The following is an 11,819-nucleotide window of genomic DNA, read 5'->3' as shown; positions in this document are numbered from 1 at the left end:
TACTGTATTGCTTCTTATGTTTTTATTCCTGCTGCAGAAAGTTTTCATTAAAAAGATGATGTGCTCAAGAGGCCAGTTTGCCTTTCATCTTGAGTATGTTCCTATGCATTCTGAAATCAATAGAGCTTGGATAACAAACTTGAACAACAGATGTTTTTTAAAGTGTGAACAAGAGGATCTGAAAAAACATATTTAATATGTTTTATGGTGATATGATTTTGGATCTGTGTCTCCTATTCACCTCTATTCCAAGCATGAACCTGCAACAAAATTAAATAGCAGGCAACAAAGCTAGTCATAATGATAAAGCTTCAAAATAAATGCTGTTGCTTGTGAAAAAGCGGTTGAGTGAGTTGGATGAAATGGCAGTGTAATTATATAGTAGCGAGCCAAAGTTTGATAACTTGGAGCTTATCTTTGCACAGCATGCCACTTTCCCCCCAACTCCCAGTATGGCACGTTTCTTTATCAACACTTCATTTCTAGTTGTTCACCTTTAAATAATCTTATCAAATCTTAAGTTTGTTCCTCCTAGTGATTGTGGAAGGAAATTCAGAAAGTAATTAAAATGAACAGACCAAAACAGTTTAACCAAAATATCCCCAAAAGTAAAATTTTGGGTAGTTGAAGTGAACATTGTGAATTCCCAGCTCTGCAGGATTCTTTATTTTATGAACACTTCTAGGCTTGACTTCAATTTTGCAGTGATAAAGGGTAACAGTATACAAGACTCCCATGTAAAGAGTGCCTATGTCCTAACTGACCTAAAACTGAGGACTGCCTATTGTATGCATGTACATATGGGACTAGTTCCACTATTGCAGTAGTTTCCATTAGTTGGAAGATTCAGCAGAATGAAATGGCTTAAGCTTTAATATATCAATTTTAATTTACTAGTACACTTTTAAATAGTTCACTAAAAATTGCTTCCTTTAGTAGTCAAGGTCTCTTATCTGATACCTACTTCCTTCCCCCCCATGGATGCTTCCTGTTTTCCATGTCAGTCCCCACATCCCCCCCATGTATTTCCATGCGCCTTTTCCTGTTGTCATACGTTCTGCTGCAGCTGCTCCTCAGATGCCTCTCCACCAAGGAAAGGCTCCAAAGCCGAGCTTGCTCCTACACAGCGCCATGAAAAAACACTTTGCAGGTGCCTACCCTTACCCCTCGAGCAAGGAGGCGGCAGCACTTACATCTCCGGGCATGCTACCGTGAAGTAGCCTGCATATCATTAACGATGCATGTTCCACTTTTGAAGCCCCTCTTGTGCCTTTGACTTGTCCCCTGTGCTTTTTGTATTGTGCAAGTGGCGCAAGAAAACCAACAGGAAAGTAAGATGAGTCAGGTCCATGATAGTATATAGTTAAATCATGTCTGTGCTTTCATGTATGATTCGGTTACTCTCTCTCTGACGGCTCTTCCTATGGAAATAAAATGTGGAATGATAATTGGGAGAAAACTGTTTAAGGAAGGACCCTACCTATTACATGTGGAATTGCATCTTCAGGGTTTCAGTAGGGTTTGGCTGTAAAACAGAAAGCCAGAGAGAGACTCTGTTTGTACAGGACTATCAAATACATCTTAGTTCATGAGTGTTTCCAACCCTCCTTTCTACTGCTTTACAAGAGAAATATGACTGTATTTATTTTAGTTACCTGTGTTCCAACAACAGCATAACTGAGATGGACTGTTACAGAATACGTCTTTAAAAGCTGGAGGTGCATGTGAGACATGGTTATGTGGCCAGTATTTTCTTACACGGTTTTTATTGAGGAATACGTTTTGTTTCTCTTCCTTGTTTCTCCTCCTACTGCAGGGGATGGATGTGGGCACATGGTGATGTATCAAGACAGCGGGACCCTGGCATCCAAGAACTATCCTGGGACATACCCAAATTACACTCTTTGCGAAAAGAAAATCCAGGTGCCTCTGGGAAAACGCCTCATCTTAAAAATTGGAGACCTGGATATCGAATCACAGAAATGCGAATCCAGCTACCTTACCATCCAGAGCTCTTCAACATTGCACGGTATGTAAAAAATAAAGCAATGGCCAATGCCTGAACTGGTAGAAGTGTGAGTGTTGTTCTGCCAAGACTGGGGGTGCTGCCACGCTGCGCTGCGGAGAGGCTGCCGGGGCCACAGGGGCTTGTGCCCAGCTCTGGCACATCCACCCCAAAGGGCTCTGCCCTCAGACCTGTGGAGCTCTACTATCACAGCTTTAGTACAGCAAGTACGTGGACCTATATCAGCCCTGTATGCTTCTCAGGTAGGGGAAGAGCTGGCTCACAATCCTGCATGTCTCTATTTCCTAGGCAGTTCAGGACAGGGAGAGGAGATAACCTTTATTATTGCTAGCTATTAGTCACTGATAACCTTTGCTAATGTACAGGCTTTAATACTTAAATGCGTACAGCCAGTCTGCACTCCTGCAAGAGATTTGCACAGGAAGATAAGTGAGTAAATATACTATAGCTTTGCACTTAAAACTATCATAACGACAACAGGATCCTCCCCAGAGAGAACCTGAGGCCTTCCTCAAATCGGTTTTCCCAACCTATTGTTGCTGAAACTTTGATCTGCTCTTTCTAGAAGAGTCAACCCCCTTTTCAAGTCAGTGTGCCCTTTTTCAGAAGTCAGATTTAAATCCAGGCAGAGGCATGGGGCTGCAGGGACTTCCACAATGCAGAAATAAACATGTGAATTGCCAGTTCGTAAAATTTTGCCTGCTGGGAGTGGGCTGTAGCTGTACTGAACTTCACAGGCAGAATGGATTAAATGGGAAAAGACAATGAAGAGATGAGCTACATGGGGCCTCTGCAGGTTTTCCAGGTCACCCAGCTCATTGCTTGGCTCAGTGAAATGTGTGGTGCTCCTAAGCTCGGGACTCATAAGATATCTTAGTAGTAAGGAGGGCTGATTGCCTTTCATTCATGAGCATGATAGGTCTATCACTCATCTGGTGAGATAAGATCAAGTGAGGTATTACAGCCTTGCTCGCAAACGAAGGTAAAGGTAATTATTGTTCTCATAAGGGAGGTATTACATTTTGAAACAGCCTTCACCAAGAGTGGGCAGTGACATGTCGATATCTAAGCCTTGCATGAAGCTTGATTTGAGGCGTAAGGAACGTTTCTGTTTGTGTGTGCTGGGATTTTTTTTATGTTGTTTACCTCATTTCAGAACTGTAAGTAATGAGTTGTGTTCACTTGAAGCAGTCTGTCTGTACTTGGCAGTAAGAGATAGGTGGTTAGTATTGCATTATCATATATTTGAATAATTTTTATCGATGCTATCTTGACATTTCTAATCAAAGGCTTTTCTAGGAAACAAGGATAAATCGATATATTGTTTTCTGAAGTGAAAAATGAAGCTTGGATGTTGATTGAAATTCTTGCCTGAAGACATCTTCACATAGTTCAGTCCTGCAGTTATTCAGCCTGTAAACACAGAATACCTGTGTGTTATGCAATCAAATCCATATAATGAATTTCTTTAAAGTATTCCCACACCCATTTTCAGACCTGATTGGTAATGTCTGATGCATGTGGACTATAATTTGCATTCTCAGTAACGAACTGCACAATTAGCAGATTTTGCTCGTATCTGATTAAACACGTTTTATAGCTTAGGCATACATACCATCTGTAATGGTTTTTGTGGTCTGCAGCTCACTGTAGACTTTCCTACTAACTTACCTACAGAGTCTGTGCTCTACATTCAGGTAAATCCATGCAGAACAGCAGTGTGGAAATCATGCTATATGCATACATTCACCATACTGCTTGTGTTTTAAAAGACACAGGAATTCATAGATGAGATTAGATCTTCCCTAAGTGAGTTGTTTCAATAGTTTTGCTATAGCTCTGGGTTTTAATATGCATTAATGTAAGCAAAAGAACTCTGTGAGTAAGCACTGCTAAGTCTATTCAGTCTGTTAAGTGTCCTTTTAGGTAGCTGTTTCTGAGCCCAGACCTCCTTTTCGGAACCCTCCCCTCTTCATGAACATCTACAGGCAGGTCAACATCTTCCCTTTGGCCAGGAAGATACTGACCTTTGCTATCAAAATCCTTTCATAGGATGATGGAGAGTTGAAAAGATTTTGCAGGCATTGAAAACATCTGACTAATTAAAAACTAATCTTCGCATGTTTTCCGTATCTGACCTGGGTTTAAAAAGGAAAACCTAAAAAGCTAAGTATGAAAGCTGGCAATGTGAATATTACTCACGTTTCAAATTAGCCGAGCAGCCTTTGCTCTTTATTTAAGAGGTTTGCAATTGTAAGACAATAAGGTCCAAAGGGAAATATGTTTTAAATACCATGCTGGTCTCCTCAACTCTACAGAAAACAAGAGAGTGAATGTCAGTATGCGTACAAACGTCTACTGAGGAGCGTGTCTGAAGCTTAGAAAATTGGGCAGAGGCAAAACCTAGATTGTGCACGTAAATATAAAATTAGTGTAAACAAGTCTTCAGATGACAAAGTATTGTTTTCCTTTCAGATTTCTCCCACATGTTGCCTTTACATTTAACTGTGATTCATTCATCATTGTAACCTTCTGCTGGGATTCATGCAACACAGCAAGGAGTAACTCAATTCGTGTTTGGGTATTTATGTTCCATGCAGTAAAGGGAAGCTGTTATATACAAATGAATGGATTACTTTGATTTATGTTAGCCATAACATTGATTTCTTCACATTCGTAAGTCGGTGACTACAGATTAGACCACTTAGATGCAAGTTTTATTTAAATTTAGGGCATTCCTCAAATTTTGTGGGCTGACACGAGTACCATGAATCTAATTCCTTCCTAGAAAAGCATGTATCATTGTTGTGTATGACGATCTACTAAAGCCTCCCTGCTCAACTGGGACACAAACATGACACTACAGTTCTCACCTTTGATACTTCTCAGCTTTGATGGACCTGTGAAGGCAGCCATTGCATTTAGTTTTCTCCAATATTGCCATCAAAAGATGGTCATTAAATAATCTTAATGAAGCTCTAAAACTGGAGACATAAAGTGGCTGAACGCTGTTATCTCTGGGTTATTACTCTGCACGCTATTTTCTTCAGTGTTCACTGGAGGAAAGACGCTGTAGCAAGTCTTTTCTTTCAAACTGTTAGCTTTGTATCCAGACTCAGATGTGAAAATATTAATCATCAGTCAGCAAAGGTAGTCTAACACCAGTTTTGGTGAAACTGAGTCAGCTTTGTCTGACAAACCTTGAAATATTAACACAGCTTTGCACGTGTTGTCTCTAGGAGAAATAAATAGATTATAATGTTCTCTTTCAAAGGAATAGCTTTGCACTGGATGAAAATATGTGGGGTTTTGTCCCATAAAAGGAATCTAGAATAAAAATTAATGTGAAGCATGATCTCACAGTGTAGATAAGGTGCAACCTTTACTGAAGTGCTTTTCTTCTCAAGTTAATTGCATTATCTGAGCATATTAAAAATACTGAGCTCTGAATAAAAGCTTCTGAGTTTTTAATTAGTTAAAGGGATATGTGAAAACAAGATTAAACACGTGGTCCCTGTAGTTCTCAAGAACACAACTTGCACTGCTTATGAAGGTGTAACATAAATGTTCTAAAAGTTCAACAGGAACTGCTCTTAGTCAGCTTCTTTTCATGCCTTTATCAGATTTCTGTACCTCTTTTGACCCTTTTTTCTTGCCTTTTTCCCTCTCTTTCCCCAACTAATGGCTTAGTATTTTTTCCCTTAATTTTGTGAGATGATCATCAGTCTTGACTGGAGAGATAGATTAAGGAAGAGATAAGTGCCTACTTACTTCTCCATTCACTTGCAGTCAGTAGGAGGTTGATGTGTTCCTCTGGGGTGGATGTCAGATCTGCTGAGTGACTAGTAATAATTTGGAGAGTTAGTGCAGTTAACTTGTTCTTGCATAATTTACAGCCGGTAACTAGCATGAAATAGATAGAGAAATTACTGAAAATGCTTTCCCCTCCCTGCACCCAGTCACTAAGGGTTGTTAGACAAATTGAGCATTTACTGATGTGTGAGTGTCTGACGGCTGCTGAGAGTGAGTGTGCGCTCGTGCATGTGTGCACACGTGTGTGGGTGTGCAGGAGAACCCAGCGCCTTTGGATGCCTCCCACCTGTCATTATGACTTGAGGGGATTCATCAAACCAGTCTTTCCTTATTGTGTATTGTAATAAATATCTTGCTTGAATAAAGGGTGTGTCCAGGTTTCTTTTTTGCCCCTCAAAGGAAACTTGTTATTACAGTATTGTTCCCGGTATTTCAGGAAATCCAGTGAAATGCCCAGACAAGTTCTTGCTGAAGATCAAGTCAAGCAGTTTCTTAACAGTCAGAACTCTTCTAACGGTTGGGTTTCGCCTGAGTGGTTGCAGTATCCCGAGGTTTCAGCTTTGGAAAGATTTACGCAACAAAGAATGTCTTCTTTTCTTTTATCAAATGAACTCTTTTTTCCTCTTAGCTGCATAAACTGTATTGTGTATTTTTCTGTGGTTTTTGTTAATCAGCTACAGCTCTTTACTAAGGATCCCTAACTGTTGCTGTGCTTCTGTCTTTGGGTTTGGCTAAAACCACAGGCATGTTAGAAGTAGGGGATCTCACCTGAGGTCAAGCAGGCAGACCTACAGCCGGTGCAGGGGGCCCAGACCCTCCCTTTTAAAATTGTAATTACTTCTCCAGCCTGACTCTACTTGGATGCCTTTTCCTTTCCTTTATCACAGTCTTTGGCAACCCTTTGGAAACGCTAACTGAAAGTTATATTTGTTTTTCCTAAAATGAGAAACGCTTACCACTCAGAGGTCAGACTGTGTTGCACAGAGTTAAATGTTGAATGACTGGGCTGTCTCATCCTGACTAACAAATGTGACTACTCTGTCAACTCATGTCTACTGAGTATTAAACACCACCTTCCCCACGTCCTACAAAGAAGGGCGTAGAGCAGCACTTTTCATCTCCTGGCGCATCCTTGCAGGGTGACGCTGGTTATCCCTGAGCATGCGTGGCAGGGTTGGAGCAAAGAAGAGTCTCCCTCCTCTCTCCTCTCCTCCTTGATAGGGGGAGAGGAAGAGTTACCGCTTATGAAAGTGAAGCATTTGTGTGAACGTGGGATCGAGACGAATTGCAAGAATGCAGATGTTTTCATACAACAGATCTTTGCTGGTTTTGTGAGCTGTTTGTGTAAGACTTGCACTCTGGCCGAGTTTTTAGCTTTGAAGTGAAGCAAGCATAATCCATGTTCATCATATCCCCTGTCCTTCCCCAGCTACTGAGGTACTTCCAAATTGCTTTATTTGAGAAAAGGCTACTGAATATAAGGATCACAATTTAAAACATTGTTTTCTTCAGACAAACTCCTTAGGAAATGATAATCCTGGAGCGGCAGATCCATGGGATCGTTGCTACACATTGCTCGTCAGCCATGCCTTACTCTGCAAGACTAATGTCTTGCAGAATCTTGAAGATTCCCTGTTGAAGAGGGCGCATTACGAATTGATACCTAAACTGAGTTCCTTAAAGACCTCTGCAGGTGTCAAACTCCAGATTTCAAATGACATTGAGGAATTTGACAGCAGAACAAGCAGAATGAACCGGACATGCAACAGCTAAAGAGGGACAGAATTGCTTTTAAAAAGAAGCAGAAGTCTTAGAGAAGAGGCAGAAAGTATTAAGAACTACAGAAACAAACGGCATGTAGGCATTGCCAGCTGGTGTGAGAGCAGAGTCCTCTAGGCACAGCGCTTCTTAAGGGAAGTAGAAAAAATGAAGGAACATAATTCAATAAAGCAATTTCAGGAAATATGCCAGAGCCTGGTTGACAGTAGAAGTAAACTAGACTTCATAAAACCAGACAATGCTGTAAAGATCATCAGATTTGCAAAACAACACTATTATGAAAAAGACAAAAGCAGCGGACTATTGCTAACATTTAAAAAATAAACAACACGTAAAATAATCTCTTCAGTCTCCAGGCGAGCCAGCCAAAGGATATCCACGAGACAATTTACCGTGTATCTTGCAGGATGTTAATACTGCTTGGAGACAGTGATTCCAAAATAAAAGTATTTCGTTTAAGCCACTTAAACCATACCAACAGATCAGGAATTCTGGATGAAAGGCATTAAATGTTAGTTTAATTATAGAGAATATTAAATTAGGTACATTCAAAATCCCTAGGCCCGTAATAGCTCTCCTGCAGAATTTTAAGTGTATGTATATATGCAAAAAAAAAGAATCTGGCATGAACAGACAGAACCACAGTTGGGTCAACTCATTAATGAGACAAGGAAAGAAGAAAAGGCCCCGGCATCTAGATGTAGTAATACTGAAATGTGGAGAACACCTACTCAGTTTCATGACATGTAACACATCTGTTTATTAAATCGAACTCTTTTCTTTGTTCTTAGTAAACAAACCAAATAATCCTGCCTACTTACCCTAGCAGAGCTCCAGCCGACTCACTTCAACAGGAAACAGGGAGAGAGATCAGCGTTCATGACTCATTTTTCAAGCCGAATATGCAAAACAACCCACCTCACAACTAACATTAGAAGATGAAAAACTGATAATGTGATCTGGCAGTTCTCAAAAGGGATCTTAAAAAACTTTTGGCTTAGTCCCAGGTTTAGGAATTAAATATTTATCCAGAGTCAAGTCCAAATGCTGCAGTAAAAGTTAACAGGGCCCTATAAACAAGTTTCTCCCTTTCATTCCAGACACAAACCAAGGCTTCCTCCATCATCCCTCCTCTCCGCTATGGTTCTACAGTATTCATATAGACAGCCTGGGGAAATCAATAAATCCTAGGTGGAATGGACAGACAAGACAGGGAGCACATATGAGTTTTAATAGTAGACAATAAAGTAGTATTGTCACCTCAATTGCACGTGGAAAATACTGACTAGTAAATATAGTTTTCAGATGAAGTCTAAAGTCTACAGACGCTGATTGGTTTTAATCTTCTAACGTCTATAAAATCTCACCATATACGTATTCAAGGTAATAGGTAAGTCAATGGAGAGCAAATCTGCTGGGTGTTACTGTGTATATAAAAAGTGCGTCTAATTCAGGCATACTACAAGCTGAAATGCAGGGACCCTGGGAGACTATCCCTTCGCTTCTGGCTTTACAACATTAAAGTAAACGGAGGACTGCTGTATGGGAGTGCATAGGAAAGAGTGTGTGGTTAAAAACAAAGACATTATTTTTCTAAAGAATGTTAGAAAACAGATGAAAGCATAAAATTTTCTCATCAGTCAAAACCGAACCCAAATAATTGTCTTGACCCTGAATCAGTTTTATTTTCTAAGCATTACTAGTTGTCCCCCTGGGGAATTTCTTGGAAAACTGTCAATGTGAAATAAATTGATTAGGGAGGAAATGAGAATTCGAGGTTAAAAAGGCCACTCTGCAAAAACTTGGCAAAATGGAGAGAGGTGCTGCTAAACCTAAAACAATATTATTGGCTAAATCAAATTAGAAAGGTGCTTACACTGGTCATTTTAAACACAGTAAGCACTGAAAAGAGTGGAATAACACCTTTCCCTAAAAATAGGCTGCACATGTCTCTAGTTCTTTCAGGTAGAAAAGAACCTCTAAGCCAAGCCGGTATCTGATGGGTTTTTCTAAGAACAGCAAGAGAGGGGTGAGGTAACGCTTACACTTTTTTCTAAACTCTACCTCTCAGTGCTCATTTCTGTATTTGACAGCACAGAAATAAACTGCTAGATCTCACGCAAGTCTGAAGACCTGGCAGCGTCGTGCTGATACGGTATTACCTGAATTATTGAGAAGAAACCTGCTGAAATATGGCTTCCTCAGTTTGCAGCAAAAGAACAAGTGAATGTTTTGTAGTATTAATAGATGCCTCTTTTTTTTTTTTTTTCCCCCCAAACCTATGCAGAAAACTGATAAACTTTTGGAAATAATTCCTTCCTTCAGTGGATACTGTTTCTTGCTTCTATATGCTTTAAGGAATAAATCCTAGGCACCCTTAGTTTTGAGCTACCTATGGGAGTCTCTCAGTACACCGCAACTGCTCTTGGCAGAAGATAACCATAGCCTGGTAACCCTTCTTGGATTTATTACTTAAGAGTAGAAACTTGTCTTTAGGCATTGCATGCTGATTTCTTAAGCTGATTGTTTCTGAATTATTGGCTTTCGTTTGGATTATACAACTCTATGTGTCTAGACATTTTTATTTTATTTTATTTTATTTATTTTATTTTATTTTATTTTATTGTTTTTGCTTATTACATGTGTGATTTGTTTGTATAATTACCTGGAACGTATGTAGACATGCTACTGGAGGAGACACATAACCCTGATCCAGCTGGTGTGTGGTTGAGTGAATCAGCCATCTAAATTATACCTGCAGAGTAGATAGGTCACTGCCAATCGCTGTGAGGGAGAAAGCCAAAGAGCACTTGTGAGAAAATATGTAGAGACAGTCCTTGAGAGATGAAAAGGACTAAAGTTTTCTCAGGTGTTTTATTCTGAAGAAATGCAATGCCTCCCTGTCTTCTTCCCCTTTCTTTCTCGCTGGGAAAAAAAAATATCTAAGTTAGCACTTTACTTCTCCCACTGCAATCTGACACAAAAGACCTCAAATAAATCACTCGTGCAGTTGTCTGGTATGACACAGTGTCAGATGCTGTCTTTTTGATAAGTTCATTTCCTAAGCAATTTGTTTAACCCTTTTTATAGACATTGTTTTCTCTGACTAAGTCGTGAGTCATTTTCAACACATGAGTACTCCAGGGAAATGTCACACTTGTCGCTTTTTTCTCTGCCCGCCTTGCTTCGCCGTATGATTTTTTATAAGCCAAAAGACAGAGTTCCTCCTTTGGTTTGTCCCATTCTGCTGACAACTGGCTGTCATTGGCTCCAATTGGGCTACTCTATAGGCTGGTTTTATAGTTGTTATAAGGCCGGTGAAGTATTTGGGAAAAACCCTCCCAAGAGTATCAAGCAAAAAGAAGAGGCTCTTAGGAGCCCGTTAGGAAGGGTGCCACTCATCAGATTTGTGCTGTGATTTCTCAGAAGTCAGTTCCAAGTTGCCCTAAAGTAGCCACCATCAATAAAATGAGGTTGTCTAGGAAAAATCAAAGCGATCCTTTTTCCTCCCAAGGACTTGCTTTAGGATCCAAAGCTGTCATTCACCAGAACAGACAGGCTGAGGGCTTGTAAAGGGTCTTGTTTGTTTTTTCTCTTGGGGAAAAAAAAAAACCACCACGTTTGCCATTTTACAAAAACCTCTTCTTAGCAGTTTATGTTGTAAGCATCCTCATAAATTCAAAAAAGTGTACCCAAACCGCTTTGGATTTTCTGTGTCATCTGCGCCTGAGGGCAGCCAGGGGCAAGTGTTTGCACCCAGGTCTGGTGACAGAAGGCAAGAGCAAAGACTGTGGCAATCTCGAAAGAAAGCTCCCCTCGGGAACTGACTTCTAAAGAAGCAAATGTAATTATTAAGAGTCCCGGGCACGCCTGCTGTCGCAAGAAAGGAGTGTCCCAAAGACTGTTCCAAGATACTGCAGTTGGTACCTATAAAACCCTTATCTAATTCAATGTAAGCACAAGGCTCTTGCCTCCCTGTCCCACTCCCTTCATCTTCCCCTTTCTCTCCCTTTCTTTTTTGTTTAAAACTCTGGAGGTTTGAACTGCATACTTCAATGGCCTGATGATGTTTTTTAAAGGAAAATAAATGAAGACATTTTCTGAGTAAAGTGGTACTGCCTCGTAGTACAATTTGGCTTGTGGCACACGGGTCCTTGAAAAGCAGGTACCCTGTTTGTGGTCTTAATCTTTCCTGAATGGC

General features: G+C 40.3%; 1 protein-coding gene across 1 annotated transcript in view; it reads left to right on the top strand.

The window, feature by feature from the left end:
- The first annotated feature begins 1,824 nt into the window (after positions 1 to 1,824).
- Positions 1,825 to 11,819, top strand: part of DCBLD1 (discoidin, CUB and LCCL domain containing 1) — a 31,139-nt gene continuing 21,144 nt past the window's right edge. The window contains exon 1 of the mRNA XM_009289187.2: positions 1,825 to 2,029. Coding sequence (XP_009287462.2) covers positions 1,834 to 2,029 — 196 coding nt within the window. The 5' untranslated portion in view covers positions 1,825 to 1,833. The remainder of the gene's footprint in view (positions 2,030 to 11,819) is intronic.

This window comes from Aptenodytes forsteri, unplaced genomic scaffold (assembly GCF_000699145.1).
Source record: "Aptenodytes forsteri isolate BGI_AS27 unplaced genomic scaffold, ASM69914v1 Scaffold217, whole genome shotgun sequence".
Lineage (NCBI taxonomy): Eukaryota > Metazoa > Chordata > Aves > Sphenisciformes > Spheniscidae > Aptenodytes > Aptenodytes forsteri.
This window is presented reverse-complemented; position numbering and strand designations above follow the sequence as displayed.